This window comes from Harmonia axyridis, chromosome 5, assembly GCF_914767665.1.
Source record: "Harmonia axyridis chromosome 5, icHarAxyr1.1, whole genome shotgun sequence".
NCBI lineage: Eukaryota > Metazoa > Arthropoda > Insecta > Coleoptera > Coccinellidae > Harmonia > Harmonia axyridis.
In genome coordinates this window covers 42,424,286-42,444,090 of record NC_059505.1, presented here as the reverse complement: position 1 = coordinate 42,444,090, position 19,805 = coordinate 42,424,286, and the positions used below count along the sequence as shown (strand labels likewise).

The 19,805-nt window shown below is 37.1% G+C and overlaps 1 protein-coding gene across 1 annotated transcript in view; it reads left to right on the top strand.

The window, feature by feature from the left end:
* The first annotated feature begins 6,946 nt into the window (after positions 1–6,946).
* Positions 6,947–19,805, top strand: part of LOC123680994 (T-cell leukemia homeobox protein 3-like) — a 38,858-nt gene continuing 25,999 nt past the window's right edge. The window contains exon 1 of the mRNA XM_045619147.1: positions 6,947–7,516. Coding sequence (XP_045475103.1) covers positions 7,081–7,516 — 436 coding nt within the window. The 5' untranslated portion in view covers positions 6,947–7,080. The remainder of the gene's footprint in view (positions 7,517–19,805) is intronic.

Sequence of the window (19,805 nt, the reverse complement as noted above, 5' to 3'; positions counted from 1 at the left end):
TAAGAGTGTTTATATCTTCTATAATTCTAGATGTAGTGTCAAATATAACCTAAACAGACTCACATTGAGTACGTCCTGGTAACGCTGAGGAACTTATCTGGATAAACATCATCTGGATCAATAGCATGGCTTTATAGTTGGAAAAAGTGTATCTGGTGTATGTAACATACACTGACTTCTGCAAGACATTTGATAAAATCAAGAATTCCATCTTACTCTGTAGGTTTGCTGAAATTGGAATTAGTGGTGAAGTCTTATGATTCAATGAGGATGTATAATAATCTAATACGTTTTGTAACACTCCTGGAGTGTCCCAGGGCTGCCATCTGGGTCCTTTATTTTTTACAGTATATGGTAACTCGTTTTAAACACACAGTATTTACTTCAAGCTGATGACCTAAAAATATAAAGAAAGATTGAATGTTTTTGACAAGAGAAGCTGTGGGCAGTCAAAGTTACATTCAAAACTGTTTACCTCAATTTGTCAATTTTATTCACCAGAACCATACTCAATAAGATGTTATGTTTTGACCGGACTTCGAGTTATTATGCACGTGACACTCAAAATTGATTGAATTCTCACAACTAACCTTTTGTGTCGAAAAACGACAATCCCCAAATTTATGATGAACAACTTCAAATAGATCGTAAATGTCATACAATAGGTTTAGGTATTCTTAACATAGCCCCATCGAAATATTAGTCGATTTGTGTCTGCATCAAAATGTTATTCTCGATTAAATTTATCAGCTTATCTACTAGCCGAATTCTCGTCATTTGCGGGAGGTTTTGATTTCCTGCTTTGATATAGAGAAATCTGCGACTGAGCCTCATCGAATGCTCTAAAATATCTATGGTTACTTGTTGAAAACAATATTTTTCTTACGAGTTCCATATAGGATAAAAACAAAAAAAAATCGAGGAAAGCCAAACCGAATATTCACCGTTCCAAAGTCATGCTCAGTATCTGCTGGGACCAGCTCGGCGTAGTGTATTATATTCTTGAGCAAGTTCTTAGTGTATTATATATTGTTAAAACTGACTGAAACAAGCATAGGCGATCGTTATCGAACGCAATTAATGCGTTTGAGCCGAGCATTGAAATACAACGAGAGATATGATAAAGTGATTTTCAGTATGACAATGCTTAACCCCATGTTGCGAATGTGGTCAAGACATACTTGGAAACGTTGAAATGGGAAGTCCTACTCCACCCGCCGTATTCTCCAGACGTTGCTCCCTCGGACTATCACTTGTTTCGAGCAATGGCATACGGCCTGGTTGACCAGCACTTCCGGTTCTAAGAAGAAGTAAAAAAGTGGATCGCTTCAAAAGATGACCAGTTTTTTCAACGCGGGATTCGTACGCTACCCGAAAAATGGGAAAAATTAGTGGCCAGCGATGGACAATACTTTGAATCATAAATGTATAACCAGTTTTTTACAATAAAGCCTCCAATTTCGGAAAAGAAAGGCGGAAGCAAAGTTGTACGACAACAACACGTACCACAAACTCGGCCAATTGAAGATTTCTGGGCAGTTTTGTCTAGAAAAGGATATAATGGAGGTTGGGAAGTAGAAAAAGAACAACAATTAAGACGATAGCTATTCATTAAGATTAAAGTTCGAATGGTCCAAACAAAGGTTGATGCTAGGAATAGATATACCTACCAAGAAGACTGCGTATTGTTAAAAACCATGGACCTGTACATTCAATCTAAAATACAAGTTTTATCGTTTATAAAACTTCCAATTGAACCTGCAATGCCATGTTTTCTATTCAAACCAATATGAAGAAATTCGTGTCAAAACTTTTGAGACAAACGTTATCCTACAAAACGAAACAAAAACCTTCCAACTTCCGCCTACGCCTCTGGTCCCTCCACCCCTCCCGGAATCTCGTAAAAGTTACCCGAAAACGGCATACAAATCGGGTTGAGAAACTAATTTGGTTAGGTCTTGACCCGGGGGCGGCGAATAAAACAATATCAAACTTTAGTGCCGCCCGCCAGGGGATGGTCGCCCTTCAAACTTTCATCCGGCCTCCTGCGATGCGCTCGGGCCAGACCCGGAAGATTTTTTATTCCGGGCCAGCACCGCTACCGGAACTATAAAATCCGGCAGATTAACATTTACCGGTGGACCGGAACAGTAAAACAAAGATACTTATAAGGTCACGAAAAGATTCGCTGCAGGAGATAGGGAGGTGGGAGGCCCTTTTTGGTCCTTTTGGGAGGCTGGGCTTAAAGGCAGATACGGGTTTTGATCTTGGAGGAAATCAGGTTATATTGGTCATGACTATTCTATGAGATTTTCATTATTCACTTGGCTGTAAAACTTCAATGGTGACTATCTGTATTCTGGAAAACGTCTCTACTTATTACTAAGACTGGTTTTGGCAGCAAATTGCACCCTCGAAGAAAGAGTGGAAATTGGACAAATATGCTTCGTTACTAATGTTTTTCAAGAAGAAAAATGTTGGATACAGAACTGAAGAATCCAAAATTTTCACTAGAGATGTCAATCAATTCATTTGTAGAGCTCCAGACGAGGAGTTATTGATGATGAATGTTGCTTTATTGATCGAATTTGAGCAACTAACATGTTGGGTCTACAGACGGTGTTGAAATTATGGACAACAAGATATTTGTGACTATTCCAGACTGAAAAACTCACAGGAAATGATATTTTGCTCTGACATTATTCAAGAAATATTTAACCTCGTGTTCATCTCATATTATACACAAAAGACGCTTTATATCCTACAGAAAATCCAAACATTTTCACGAGATTAGATAAGATTTAGATTAAATCAAGGAGGTTACGTTTCACTGCGACCTATGGTCTATTGTGCCCAAATCAGAGCTATTTTCTCCATAACGTGATCTACAGCTTGCCTTCCAGTTCCAGTGTTCTGATGAACTCCAATGTCTGAGATGGCTTCAAGGAGGCTAATTCCTCACTTCTACAAGTTTCGTGTCCAAGGCAGGTTTTGCGTCGGCTAGCGATGGCGAGGCATTCAGTCACCAGGTGATCCGGACTTTCTTCCTCCTCCCCATTATTATTATTATTATTTGAACTGGAGTCGTTTTGGATCAGTAAGCCTTCCGGGAACTGCGACCATGCAGATCTGTTGTTCTCTTCCCTACTCATTCATAGAAAACCAGGGAGGTCGTCAACGACGTTAATAAAATTGCCAACCTCCCTAGGGGCCTTGGCCATTACCTCTCTGGTATCCAAGACCGGCTTACCCATGTGAATGGTTCTTAGGCCAGCCAGCTCTGGACACTTGCATAACAAGTGTTCAGCCGTTTCTACTTCCGATCCACAAAGCCTGCAAATCTCATCCGCTGACTTTCCCATACGGTACAAATGATGTTTGTACCGACAGTGCCCCGTCAGCAGTCCCACCATCACCCGAAGCTCGGCTCACGACAGCTTCAGGAGCTTTTAGGCGTAGATAGGTGAAATCTTCACGAATTTCTCTGCCTGAACAAGTCTAGGAGTGTTAGTCCAGTGGATTGTCCTGTTGTTCAACTCCCATAGCTGGACCGCAGCTTTATATTGGTCTTTTCCTATCCCACAGAAAGGCTCAGGTCCAGCAGGTCTTGATGCACTTTTTGCAAGTTCATCAGCTCTTTCATTTCCTTCAACCCCACAGTGCCCTGGTACCCATAGTAGAGTCACCTTATTTCCTCTGGCCAGTTGCTTTATGGTGTTACGGCACTCCCAAGTCAGCAGAGACCTCTGACAACACGATTCCTGGGATCTCAGCATGGTTTGGCTGTCCGTGGTGATGTAGATATGCGCCCTTGAGGTTCATTTTGTGACACTCCTGGGCGCATACATAAACAGCCATTATCTCGGTCTGTAGAATCGAGGGCTCACTTCCCAGGGCTTTAGAGATCCTCAGTTTAGGTCCATATATCCCAATGCCGGTGCCCTTCTCTGTTTTTGATCCATCTGTGAACCATATGGATGACTTTTTGTCCAGACGATTTACGAGACTTTTTGAGACGGTCATTTATAAACTTTTCAAAGGGCGTTTCAAAATCGTAGGTAGTTGGCATAATATCCGATGGTTTTGCGAGGAGGTTCCTCCTCCCCACAGAATCTGTACACGTCGTTTTCTGCTAGACCCATTCTCATGAGGTGTTTCCTAAAGCGGCAATGTAAGGAATCCAGTGAGTTGGTGTAGCATATTCTTACTAAGATCCAGATACTTCCTGGATCTTTTAGAGTCAAAGTTCTCTTTTTTGTAGGTGCATTACCATACCATCTTACAATCGATGCTATGTGAGCTCAGTGCTTTAATTGCAGTCTGACTATAATTAAATTGATTCGGATTTACAAACCCTAGGTTGGAATACAAGGAAACAATATCTGGACAGTACGAAGTAACATTTCGTTACTTTTGAAAAATTCAACTTCATGCATCTCAAAAGTGAACGATTCACAGGGATTTCTCTCTTTTTCCAGTCAACAAATGCCATTTTTCTTTACCAAGACACGACTTTGAAGTACTCAGTATAGTGAAGCTAATCTACCTTTAAGATAATGCAACACCTTTGAAAAATGCTGTATGGCTAAATCGTGAAAATTTCGAATGAAATTAATACAATTTTAGTTGAAGAACATAGACACATGAGGAATACAAACCGAAACGTCAAAACTACTACGATTAACTATCGAAAATCATTAAAATCCTATCAATATTGATACACAGTAGGAATAATCCATTAGAATCTCCCATATCTACCTACATATACTTTTCGTACATTCTCGAGTTTCTTCGAATCGATAGATAATGACAAGGCAGACAATTGGTTCCATACCATCTGATGATATTAATTCCAAATCGACCATCATCAAGTCAATTTAGCCAGATAATCTATTCTATGGACATTGTATCTCACAGAAATGAAGGTATTCATTAGACGGATCTATCAAGCTGGATTGAATAACGATTCTCGGAAAATCAAAATGGCTTCGATGGGGGAAAGAAACCAAATAGCTATATCAGAATAAGGAATGACAATTAATATCTGAAACAAAACACTCAACTTGCTACATCGAAAGCACAATTGGGCGTTCATCGGATGTTGTCACCGGGGACGAGCTTTTCTTGCAGCTATAATACGATACTTTTGTGGTCATTTTTAGGGATTCATCAAGCCAAGTAGCTTGACATTTTAACCAATACTTGACTTGAAAATCAAGCTCGTGAAAAATTACACACTTGAGATTAACTTGATTTGATTTTAGATATTTATTGCTAGACTTGATATCAAGCTACTTGATATTACTTGAGCTTAATATATATTCGTTGCACGGTATATATTTCTGCAATCTCGTGCGCGCTTAAACTAAATGAGGGGATTCCTCGAGCGCCGAGAGACTGAAGCATTTGACAGTTTGACTTTATTAGTAGTTTTCTCACATTTCTATGAAATCTATTGGTAGACTTTGGTAGTTTCAGAAATATCATTCCAAACTTAGCCAAAATGGCCAAGGATTTTTTATCAACGCCAGCATCTTCAGCTCCTGTTGAAAGACAATTTTCCAGAGCTACTCTTACAGTAACAAAAACCCGCAATAAGTTAGGCGACAAATCTATAAGATGCCTCGTGTGTCTTAGATCCTGGATGGAAAATTATAAAATCAAACAAAGCCAGGAGGTTTCTCAATATTAAGAGACTCAATTTTTTTATTTTGTTATGATTTATAATGATTTATTCATGTTTCTATTTCAAGAAAGTTGATATTTTCGGTTCTTTTATACAATAAGTTTAATAAATGAAAGTGTTTTTTGCAAGGTTCCTTCTTATTTCATCATCTTCTTCATTGATGTGACACTACACAATAAAACTGCTAAAAATCAAGTAGCTTGATATGATTCAAGTACTTTATAAATAAATACTTGACTTGAAAAATTACTACATGAGTTGAGTTTGACTTGATACTTGACTTTTTCTGTGCTAAGATTGGTCTTTGATTTCAAAATTACTTTAATCTTGACAATCACTTCTTCATTAGAGCAAATTTTTTTCCTGGAACATTCTCTTGAGGTCTGCAAAAAGCCACTGGGATCAGATCTGGAGAATATATTGAGTGTTCCAGCTGTTGGAAGCGCAATTCGTTCAAGAGTACCCAGAATTGCAGTGATGAATCCATGTTTCATATACTGTCACTTATCAATGCAAAAACTCCTGTTATTTCGCTTTAACAGCTCCAAAAAACTTTGATCGATTCAGTTCATTTTAATGAGAATCAATAATAGGTCAAGGTAACAAAATAAGACTGAAAATACGATATTTTTGGGAAAATGAAAAAGTAGGTACAAATTTGATCAACTTCAGTGAAATATTATTCCATTAAAATATTCTCTAAGAGATTACATCACTTGAATTAGTTGAACGAAGAAAATACTCCAAATTCTATGAGAAATATTCACAATTTCATTATTTTATATAATATGAATGATTTTTCTCTTTCAAGAACCAATAACATTGTAAAATACATTTAACTCAATCATTACATCATTACAAAACGTAAATCGTGTAAATTTCAGAGAGATTCAAATTTCATCTCCAACCAATCCAAATTCAAATACAAAGTCGAAAACCCATCCATACCAACATATCTCAAAGCTCCACACCAAGTGACAACATCCCAGGAACGCTCAAGAAAACCACTTACTTGATCTACAAAAAAATTAACAGAAAGATACTCAATTTGGTCCCAATCAGTTTAATCCAATGGGAAATGGGATAGGTGGAGCCAACAAATAAAATCTGGCCAATGATTGAGCGTGCGTTAACTACGGCGTCGATGTCATGGCAACCGGTTTAGTTGGCAGCCTGGTATTCGATTGTCGCCCGTCAAAGCAAGCGGACCCCCGACCTTCTGACTACCGGACGCAGCGTCGCACGTGCTTTCAACGAGTATATACACTTTGCGTGAAAGTATATATAAAAAAAATTGTCGGATGATTACCGCACGGCTTTTTAATGATGTGACAAGTATCAGAGGTTGAGTTTTAAAGGTTATTTAAGTGATTTTTGACTGACTTTACCCAAAAATGTCGGATCACGAAGATGATCACGAGATCAACGTGTTGGACACTGACAGTCGCCTGTCTCACAGTGATAGTGACCCCAGGAGTTCTAGGAGTAGATGTTCGAGCCCCGAAAATGGCTCCACGACTTCCAACGCCACCCTGCCCTTCAGTATCTCCAACTTGTTGGGGAAAAACTTCGAACAGAAGGCTGAGATCGGAGATCCAGGTGTTTTGTATCATTCCGCTGGACTTTTTTCGCAAAGGGCGGCTTTGGGGTTGATGCCCGCAAGTTTTTATGGACAGGGTGTGTTGAGGGTGCCGGCCCATAGGCCGGTTGGAGGTTCTGGGAGTCCTGGGGCTGTGTTCAACCCTTGGACGTTGGGGTTAGACCCGGTGCTGCAGAGGTCTGCGGCGGCTGCAGCTTTTGCTTCGCAGGTGGTTAAAGATAGACTTGCTGGTGAGTATTTTGGATTTTATTACAACGTTGTGTTGTGCTCCTTGAAGATTTAGAGGGAGGGTCTTTGTAAAAAGAGACCTCGAAAAATTTATGAGAGCGATCATTTTTTTCATGTCAAATATTTCTTTCAAGTGATTCAATTTTGTTGAATTTTAATTAACAAATCGCTCATATGTTAACAAAGCATTGATATTGACTACAATCAATCAGCTATAATTCCTATAATGTAACATTAGTTTTTTATGTAAAAGCGTCTCAAAGTCGAGGATTTTGATGAGCGGATAATTTCGAATAATAATACGAAAAATCAAGGCCATTTAACACTTTTGCTAAGAAATCTAATTTAGAATGCTTAGATTGGGGCCCTTTCAAAAAGGACCACAGGGATGCATAATATGGGCCATAACTGTAATAAAATTGAAAGGTTTTCGAAATATTGAAGGATCAAATTTATCTTTCCAGTTAATCTGCGAATAATTTTTTCAATTGAGTTTTTTGGTAGTTTATTATGAAAATTATATTTTGAACCAATGAAAAAAAAACGAAAATTCACATTCAATAAATTCAACGCCGTGGTTTTTCAAATAATAATATTGATAAATATAGATATAGTCATAAAAATATAATTGAAATGAAAATCAGAAGTGGAGATCCTTTATTTAATTTGAATTGAAATTGCTCATAGCTAAATAGTAATTTTACTGACACATTCATGGCTGAAGGCGTCGGTGAAGTATTTGCATCGGTAAAGCTCTTTACCGGCGCATCAATTACTCAGCATGCAGAATTGAAAATGACATTATTCCAGTCTTTTGAAATTTTCACAGTTCAAGTTTTAGAATATATCAATGGAAGAGGTTAAATAATAAAAAAAAAATAATATCAAATAAAATAATAAACTATGCTGTGAATATAATGCTGAGAAGTAGAGTTAGTAGTATTCTGATTCATTATTTTTGATCATAAACATTTTGAATTGTAAGATGAAAATTTTATGAAATTTTTCAACTTATTAAAATATAATTAAAATATCTATAATTAGCAGTTGTTCTAAATGGAGCATTATATAGAAAGTTATTATTGTAAGAGAATAGAGATTTCGAATTATCAATTCAATATAATTAATAAGCATTAAAATTGAAGAGATCTGCTCAAAAATGAAAAAAATTAAATTGAAAATATATATTTTCTACATTGGGTAATATGAATTCTAAATTTTTCGTTTTCGAAATTATATCATGTGAATCGGTGTATTATGAGTATAGTTAGTTTAGTTCTCAACTGCAAAATATCAAAACGTGCTTTTAAATTTCAATTGCCTATAGCTAATTGGATTTAAAAACATAGAATTAAAAATTAAAATATAGAAGTACGTTCACCTCATTTCTGTATTTATGGTATTTAAGTACCAGCTGTTTTCTTGAATTTGGTTTGCGTTAACAGTGCTTCATTGCAAATTGAACTTTGTATGTAGAAGCTTCAATTGATCGAAAAGACCAGATTCATAAAGAGAAAACTCCCAGATTTCACAACAACAAATTACACAATCTCAAAGGTTAATCAATGGAAATATCGAGCTGAAACCTCAGAGTATTGAACATAGATAGAGGGAGCATATGTCCCCAACATGAACTATCAAATTTGACATGAAGCGCGCGGAAATTAAAACATATCTGTGATACGATATTTCACTCAATTTGCGAGTTTTTCCACAAAGATTGCACTTCTTATGTCCTATGGTGAATCAACGTTTTTTCATTTACCCAAAATATATTGTAATAAATACTTAAATATATCATAAATTCAGAAAACAAACTTCAAGCGCGCCAAACGACGTGAAACAACAGATGACACTAGGAGAGCAAAAGTTGCCAAACCTTGGATTTCAGCAGGTATATACAGAAAATAATAAATATTCTGCTTATTAAAACTTCGACAATTAGGAAAAATATCGTATACCAAATATTCAAATTTGCATATTTAATCGGGAATCACTCAAATAAATATATTTCATTCAATAAAAAAACATTCATAACGATATAGTGAAATTGTGGATTTGAAAATATATCACAATCCGACAACACAATCTAACCATGTTGGGGACATGTAAAAATTGCGTATACTCCCTCTATCTATATGTTTATTACTCTATAAGTTTTGAATGGCACATTTTCAGCATTATCCTTAACAAAATTTAAACCAAACAACATGAAAACGAAATAAAACAGTTAGAAGTCTATAAAACGATAGAAGCGGCAAACAGACTTCGAGCAGCTCAAAGAAAAATCGGGAAACGAAATAAAACCCTAACTTTCTCTGCTAACCTTAGCAGAATTCCCTCGTCAGGAGTAATTTACTACGTAATTAATAGAAGTCTAAAAAACCCAATACACGTGTCCCCCCAGTCTCAATATTAGATAAAAACAGATTCATTTTTATTGCCCAGACTAGAAACGACGTCCTTTATCGTACCTGAGAGCTTTATGTTGTTGTGCATTAAAGAACCAAGATTGCGACCATCACGATCAGTTCATCCTAACGTCTTCGGTCCAACCAGCCCATGATTAATTTCTCAGCGATAATGATGGGATTTTAATAGCTCTTTTACGGCAAACTATGTTGTTTTAATATACCAGAGCCATTGTGCCGTTAATATATCTTAATAAGCCCCCTTTCCCCCCCGGTACCTACGCCATTGCCGTCGTTTAATGGAAGTATTAACATCTTATTTATTGTTATTGATACCGGCGATGAAATGTTATTTTGTTGAGTTTATACGCGACACGTTATGATGGGAGACACCCTTTAGATTGTGGAACGGCTCTTTCTGGAGAGTTTCGAGGCTCTTAACGGTTGAGTTTATGGTTTTGGATGGGTGGTATAGTGGTTTTTGTTTTTTTTTTCAGAGATAAGAATGTTGAGATTGTAGCGATATGGTTACAGTTTAAGGTTTGGAGTGCGAATCGTGGGATGTGTGTTCGCCTTTAAGAAGTGAGATTTTGCGGTTCAAGTATAGGGTTTTTTTTTTTCGAGGTATATAACTTTAAATTGGCATTACTGTTAAAGATGGCGACCGATTCAACAGCTGTCAAGTGATTTATTCTCAGTTTGGTTTGGCAATTCATCATGAATAGACTCACGCCTGAACAACGCTTGCAAATAGTGCAAAATGAGATTTCCGTTGTTCCCGATTTTCATAAGCGAATTCTGTTTAGCGATGAAGCGCATTTCTGGTTGAATGGCTACGTCAACAAACAAAACTGCCGCATTTGGTGTGAAGCTAATCCTCAAGTGTATGTCGAAACACCGTTACATCCAGAAAAACTTACTGTTTGGTGCGCTTAATGGGCTGGTGGAATCATTGGTCCGTACTTCTTCAAAAACGATGATGGCCAGAACGTTACAGTCAATAGTGATCGGTATAGAGCCATTATTACTAACTTTTTCATTCCTGAATTGAACAACCATGATGTCCAGGAGCTGTGGTTCCAACAAGACGGTGCAACATGTCACACAGCTCGTGCCACAATCGATTTATTGAAAGACACGTTTGGTGACCGCCTAATTTCACGTTTTGGACCTGTGAATTGGCCTCCAAGATTTTGTGATTTAACACCGCTAGACTACTTTCTGTGGGGCTATGTAAAGTCATTGGTCTATGCGGATAAGCCACAAACCCTTGACCATTTGGAAGACAACATTAGCCGTGTTATTGCCGATATACGGCCACAAATGTTGGAAAAAGTCATCGAAAATTAGACGTCCAGATTGGACTACATCCGAGCCAGCCGTGGCGGTCATATGCCAGAAATCATATTTGAAATGTAATGCCACAAGATTATCTTGCGGATGAATAAAATTCATGTCAATCGAATAATCAATCGTTGTTTTACTGCAATTTAAAGTTCTATAGCTCTGAAAAGAGCCTGACAGTCAGGCTGCAATCAAAACCTTGAGCTCACATATTATTAATTCTATGGGATAAATTCAATTACAAGAGGTATTTTGTTAGACCATTTCACAAACAAAGTGAAAGGTCAAAATATTTATATTCGAGAGAATCAGTGAAAGGATGTCCGTATCCATGGTAATGTCGTTGACAACGCCAGAGTTGTTACACCAATCATAATTTAAAAACATCTGGTGTTTACGCGATAATGCCAGTTGTCTTTGCTTTGTGATTGGTTAGATAGAGAGAAAATCTTGATATGAGTGAAATAGTCAAATTCATCAACTTCACGAATCTGTTGTTCCTTATTATTTGCCTAATATGCAATGGATGTTGCCAAATAGTGAATTTTAGAATGTTCAACTGTATTAGGTATTTACTATTCGTTTTTTACATGATTTCTCACAAAATTCCTTTCTTCTTCTTCTTGGCGTGCCCTATCCGTTCCGGACGTTGGCAATCAACATGGCAAGTTTTATCTTGTTCGCTGCGTTTCTAAAAAGTTGTATGGATGTCTGGCCAAACCACTTCCTGAGATTGTGCAACCATGAATGTCTTCTTCTACCCGGTCCCCTTCTGCCTTCCACTTTTCCCTGTATTATCAACTGCAGTACTTGGTTCCTTTGGGAGGGTGAAATAAGTGATGAGTTTGAAATGTAATGTACCTAGTCTAGTCTTTAGAAGAATCGCAGCTATCTACATATACCAAACTAGTTACATTGTCGTGAAGTCTTAGAGTAACTCTCTAAGCACTGTTGATGGTGTTTCCGTCAAGATTAGATAAGAGGATTGGCAGAAGATCATTCGACCTCACAAGCACCTTGACCTAAAGTTTTTTTGTACATCCCCGCACTGTTAACCAGATAGACAATAATGTCTCAATAAACTTTATCACCTTTTTGGAGGCTATATCCATTAAGTACTTGTTCTACCTTTAGAAACTAAGAGCCAAGGTCTTGTAGCCTTTTTCGGTGAACAGCTTCACATTCGCGTAGCAAGTGTTTGGCAGTCTCAGTAGCTTTTTGGCAGAAGCGATTTGTGTCTTCAGACTCTCGTCGAGTAGGAGAGAAGTGACTGAGCCTATCTTTGTTGTTTTGTTCACATTCCTTGATGACTGGCTGGGAGGCCACAGAATGGCTCTGAGACTTTATTTGGCTCACTGTCATAGTTATATCGAAGCAAAAAAAGCCTGTTTGAACAGCTCCAAATAGCATTTGGAATGTAGAATGCGTTTTTGCTTTAGAGCAACGGTGAGCAAACGCTGCTCCCATTTCGAGCAAAGCTTTTTCATATCGATGCAAGGGCGTATCTACACAGAATATTCATAAAATCCTCAATATTTCTCACGTTTAACATGATTACCATTCCACCACGCCTGTGAAATATCTCCAAAACGCAGATAAGATCTCCTCGATCCAATCATGTTAAAACCCCCAAAAAGGCAAAAACCTCACATCAAAAGCAAATCGATACAGGCACAAATAAACGTGAATAAAGATCATATCGAACATTTCCATCGACACTGATGGAAGTGTAATTTATCCAATAGAGTGCTCCCTACTTCGTTTACACGTCCTCAATTTTGCCTTATTGGAAAACAACATATCATAAAACAATCCCGACAAATCCATCCCCTTGTAACCGAAAAAACATGGGGTAGAGGGGGTTATGACACAAGCCTGCTACGTAAAAAGTTTGAAACACGCGAGGTTAGCTTGATTGGACGTTGATAAGGGTGGTATTAGCGGAATGGTTCTTGTTGGATATTGATATTTTAGTGACTGATGGAAAACAGGCCTTAAGTGCTCCAGAGGCCATTTTGAAGACTCCATTCTGTGGATTGGCAGTTGTCACGCGATGGGCTATTTATTAATTTGTTTTTATGGCATGGGAACAAATCGGTTCTCTTGTTGTTAACTACAGAGCCTGTAATTGCATTCGCTACTAAAGTCGTTAAAATTATTATTGTAGGAAACTTTGGTTTCATGAAGTGAACACTGAAAAGCAGAACCCTGTAATTTCTACACAAAGGTTTTAGTGGGTATTTGCATGTGTATCATTTGAAATTATTCATTTCTAATAGATTTGGGACTTAATGGTACAGATTATGATGTTTTAACGACCATCCAAATGATGAGAGGGTAATTTTTGATAAGGATTCAAAAAAGGTAATCAGTTCGATTGAATGCTGACGTTTCGATTTATTTAGAGTGTTCTTCAGAGCTCTACAGAGCAGAATTAATCCAATTTAGAAAATTACAAAAATTAGCTGAAAAGTGATTTAATACTTGGTATTTCCACCCCTTGCGTTAATTACAGCTCGGCAACGATGGTTCATACTCAAAATGAGTGATCTTAAAATGTTCTGATCTAATCCTTCCCAGATTTCTCTGAGTTGGATTCCTAAGGCATTAAGAGTAGCTGGATGATTTTCTGAACTTCTCAGCCTTCTATTGAAGTTGTCCCAAACCTGCTCAATCGGATTGAGGTGCTGACCATTCCATTCGAGAGACTTCAACGTACTCCTGAACGATGCGCGCACGATTGGGTCTGGCATTATCGTCCATAAAAATGAAATGTATGGGGCAAATGGCACTACATGCTCTTCAAGAATGTTCCTTATATACCTATCAGCATTCATAGCTCCATTATCAACGACCACTAGATCTGTGCGAGCTGTCGAATATATTCCACCCCATACCATAATCGATCCTCCCCCGAAACCAGTAGTATTCAGGTAATTGCACTGTGCATATCTTTCATGTGGACGTCTGTATACATGGGAACGTCGATCACAATGGTAGAGGCAGAATCTAGACTCATCTGTGAAGAGAACTCTTTCCCAATCAGCCTCTTCCCAATGGATATGCTCTCTCGCAAAATCCAAACGCACCCTTCGATGGGCTGGGGTAAGAGCTGGGCCTCTTGCCGCGACACGAGGCCTTAAATCATATTCTCTGAGGCGATTTCTTATTGTCTGAGTGCTAATTTGCACCCCATGAGTTTGCTCAAGCTGATTTTGAAGGAGGCGAGCGGTTTCAAACCGTTGTTTCAACGAAGAAACTCTCAAGTAATGTTCTTGAATGGCAGTTGTTACCCGTGGTCTACCCTGTCCTGGTCTTCGGACATTCATACCTGTCTCCCTGAATCGCTGCAACATTCTGGACACACTTGTATGGGAAACTCCAAATCTTTCTGCAATTCTCAAACCCTTCTTCTCGTAAAACTACCGCTTGGGCACATTCCTCTTGGGTCAAATTGCGTGTTTCGCGGTGCATAGCGATCGAGTGTAGAAAATCAAACGAAAGAAAAACTATTGATCACTAGAATTGATCGAGAACAACTGATTTCAGAATGGAGCCAATACATTCAAAATCTGATAATCTCATCTTTTTTTATTCATGCTGGAAAAACACATCTGTACCTATTGAAGAAAAACGTTGAGAGTGGATAACATATGCATGCATAATTCTGATAAAAATTATTATCATTGAGAACACCGTTAATTTTTTGCGTAGTGTATATTTCTATGAATTGGTACGACTGGGACAAAAGTCAAAATATTGCCTACACTACTGATTAGTGTAGTACCAACACAATTTCCACAAACATTTTCCACAATCGTTTCTCACCTCAACAAACCAAAGAATTAACATAAAGACACGCAACTGATTCCTTGAAATCGTCTACATGTCTGTCTGTCCGTGTAATTACACATTACATCCATCTCACACACAATTATTGCGTTATTGTTTATAAATACGTTCCTTATCCTATCAGCGTAACGCTTTTGGATCCTTTGTGTCGTTTCCACGAATATGGGTGTGAACCGTCCTTTAGTCCGGAGATCTTGAGGAAACAATGGAGGTCTAAGCAAGTAGCAACCTTCGTTGCATGAAATTATGGCAGGACGTACGAGCAGAATTAATTCTTGTTGGTGCAAACAAGTACCACCCATGTCGTAAAGATCCAGCTGAAGTAGAGCGTAGTGGAAGGTTTTTCTTGCTATACGACCTTCGCGAGTTCCTCTATCTACAACTTTACGACGGTGATGTTGTTGATGTCCGTAAAGTATGGAATAAATTCATTTTTAGCTAAACAGACCATTTTAAGAAATAATTCTGAAACACGTCGATTCTTGATTTTAATTTACCGTATTTTAAAATAATAATCTGATATACAGGGTGAATTACTTTCGAGTAATGACGTCACCGTCATTTTTTTAAATGGAACACCCCCATTTTGTCTCAATTTTCCGATTACTCTAGCTGAGCTGATTCCAAGAATGTATCACATGTTGATTTCAATTGGTACAGGGTGGACAACAATATAATAGTTTTGTGTGTGCTCATAAAGTAACGCGGAACATTCATTATTAGTTAAATTAACAGTATTATCAGAAATACTTATTGTCTACCGGCAATTGGTTTGAATGTAATACCCTGTAGTTTGTTACATTTTTAGATTAATAAAAATGTATAAAAATAAGAAATAATCTCTTTCATATTCTGTCTGCTAGCTAGACCACAAGTACCAAACATGTTTGGAAACAGCTCATTTTTATTAATCTAAAAATGTAACAAACTACAGAGTGTTACATTCAAACCAATTGCCGCTAGACAATAAGTATTTTTGATAATATTGTTAATTCAACTAATGAAGAATGTTACGCGTTACTTTATGAGCACACACAAAACTATTGTATTTTTGTCCACCCTGTACCAATTGGAATCAACACGTGATACATTTTTGGAATCAACTCAGCTAGAGTAATCGGAAAATTGAAATAAAATGGGAGTGTTCAATTTAAAGCAAAATGACGGTGACGTCATTCCTCGGAAGTAATCCACCCTGTATATTAGATTATTATTTTAAAATACGGTAAATTGAAATCTAAAATCGACGTGTTTCAGGATTATTTCTTAAAATGGTCTATTTAGCTAAAAATGATTTGTTCAATACTTTATGGACACAGTGTATGTGGATATTTGCAATTGATTTGAAGGGTATTTTATATCACTCACTTCTCTCTCCCTAAGAAATTTAGTGAGAAAGCATCATGTAAAGAACGAATACCAAATAATGGAGTTGGACATTCTACAATTTACCATTTGGCAACATCCATTGCATATTTCGCAGATTCGTAAAGCTGATACATGTGCCTATTTCACTCATATCAAAATTTTCGCTCTATCTGACCAATGACAAATCAAAGAAAACTGGCATTATCGCGTAAACACCAGATGTCTTTAAATTATGATTGGTCTGACAACTCTTATCTGGCGTTGTCAACGGCATTACCATGGATACGCTCAGCCTTCCACTGATTCTCTCGAATATAAAGTTTTTGAACTTTCACTTTGTTCGTGATATATCCTAAAAAATACCCCTTCTAACTGAATTTATCTCGTAAGTCTGTCTTTCATTTAATAACTCAATGAAGTTGCTTGAAGCTTTGGACTCTTGGTGATTATTTCAAACAACTCAGTTTTGTTATGACATAAATATACAAACTTATCAAAATGCTTCAAACTTTATCCATAATTTTTTCTTTTCCACGAAAACTTGTTCACTTGGTTAAAGTATGAAAACAAAACGTCAAAACGATTTTTTCTGAACGCAATTTTGAAGCTGTTTGAGGGAAATAAATAGGAACATTTTGCGTCGATGTTACAATGAGTAAAAGAGGAAAATCAGTCCCATCAAAACAGTGCTTCTTATCACAAATGGATGCAAACCTTGGTCAAATTGAACGAATGGCGCTTCTAACTGCTTGCTGAGCTTATTTTCCAGATCTGGCTCCCAGTGATTACTGTCTTTTTGCAAACCTCAGATAAATGCTCCAAGAAAAGGAATTTAACTCTAATGTAGAAGTTATTGCCGAAATTTAAGCCTATTTCGGAATCAAATAGGAAATATTGTACATAAAAGGTTTTGAAAAGGTAGAGGAGCGTTGGACTACATGTTTCTTGAAGGTGTTTGCCCTGGCAAAAAAGAGACTTTGTTGCCTTCAGACAGTTTCCTTATGTTATTATGGCAACCACAGTTCAGCAAAGAGCTATGGCAAGGTGATTTCAAGTTCCTTAGCATGACTGTCTTTTGTAATGTATATGTGTATTGTGTACAAATTTGAGATATCTTGTAGGACACTCTTGAACATACATACATAAAGATAGTAATGTATTTTCAGTAAGTATTAGCAAGAAAAATTCTTGTAGCACTATTGCCAATTTGTGAACGATGTCAGAAATCTTAACCCATCTATCTTCTTGAAACAGTGTTAGTTAGTTAGTTTTTCGTCGTTTTTTGAGGAATTGCTTGTTGGTAATTGACATTTTCTAAGATTAGAGTTATATGTAGGTATATGTGACATTGCTCGACGGAAAATTTGGCTGAATTCACTCAGCAGTTACTAATTCATCAGGAATTTCGAAAACTATTTGTTCGATAGACTTTTTTGAGAGGTTTTGAAAGAAAGTCGATCTGCTCCTTCAATTAGTCAATTAGGGATTTTTTATTCTTATATTGCAACGTTGCCACGTGTAAGGAAAATTCAGAATATTGCGAGAATTTTCGAATCTTGTAGGAAAATGTTTTTTTCGAATTCCGAACAGTTTTTTCTTAGAGAAAAAGAAAAAAAAGCTATTGCAGAACTGTGTGTGTGGGGGAGAGCGATAAAAAAGTAAAAAACGACTCATACAGGGTGGGGGGATCAATACGTGTTAAATTCAACATGAAGTCGCTGGGAAGTTTAAAAGTGTAAATCCCGCGCCTCGGCTTGGAACTTTTAAACTGAGCCCCCCCTTGGGACAAAATGGCGCACCGGGGCGGTAAGTAACAGACGTAATTCACTACCAGGCATATAGCAATATTAAAATTCGGGTAAGTTATGCGCCCCGTTTAGGAAGCTGATGTGAATTGCCTTTTTATATGCAGACTTGTGCGCTTCCTCGACCCGTAACGGCCAATTTTTCATCTTCCCACCGACGCTACGCGTGCACGAGCGCCCTCTACACTCTCCTAATCGACGTCTTGACATCCGTTTGGTGGGAGGAGATGATTGGTTTTGATACGTTCATCTGGAGAATAGGTGAGGTTAGGGTTCATCAAGAAATTAAAAATTTTTGGTTTGAGAAATATTTCAAATATACACTGTGTCCGTAAAGTATGGAACAAATTAATTTTTAGCTAAACAGACCATTTTAAGAAATAATCCTGAAAAACGTCGATTTTTCATTTTAATTTACCGTATTTTAAAATAATAATCTAATATACAGGGTGAATTACTTTCGAGTATTGACGTCACCGTCATTTTTTTTAAATGGAACACCCCAATTTTATCTCAATTTTCTGATAACTCTAGTCGAGCTGATTCCAAAAATGTATCACATGTTGATTCCAAGTGGTACAGGGTGGACAAAAATACAATACTTTTGTGTGTGCTCATAAAGTAACGCGTAACATTCTTTATTAGTTAAATTATAAATATTATCAAAAATAATTATTGTCTAGCGGCAATTGGTTTGAATGTAACACCCTGTAGTTTGTTACATTTTTAGATTAATTAAAATGAGCTGTTTCCAAACATGTTTGGTACTTGTGGTCTAGCAGACAGAATATGAAAGAAATTATTTCTCATTTTATACATTATTATTAATCTAAAAATGTAACAAAATAGAGGGTGTTACATTCAAACCAATTGCCGCTAGACAATAAGTATTTTGGATAATATCGTTAATTTAACTAATAAAGAATGTTACGCGTTACTTTATGAGCATACACAAAACTATTGTATTTCTGTCCACCCTGTACCAATTGGAATCAAAATGTGATACATTTTTGTAATCAGCTCAGCTAGAGTAATCGGAAAATTGAGACAAAATGGGGGTGTTTAATTTGAAAAAAATGACGGTGACGTCATTACCCGAAAGTAATTCACCCTGTATATTAGATTATTATTTTAAAATACGGTAAATTAGATTCAAGAATTACGTGTTTCAGGATTATTTCTTAAAATGGTCTGTTTAGCTTGAAATGAATTTATTTATTTATTTATAGAGTTTTGCAATAGGAATGATCTCAAGTTTGGACACTTAACCAACGTAAAAAGTTGAAAAGTTGCTCCATCTCGAATCAGAAATTGGCGGGTCCGAGCGATTTTCCACATTTTCATTTCAAAGCTAGGATATCAAGACGTTAAGTTTTCGTTGGACCACACTGTATGTGGTCGCAGCGATTTGTCTGAAGAATTGAATTTCAAACTTATCACTTACTTCTCCCTCTCAAAAGAATTTCTTAAGAAAGCATCTGAAGAAACGAATAATAAATAATGGAGTTGAA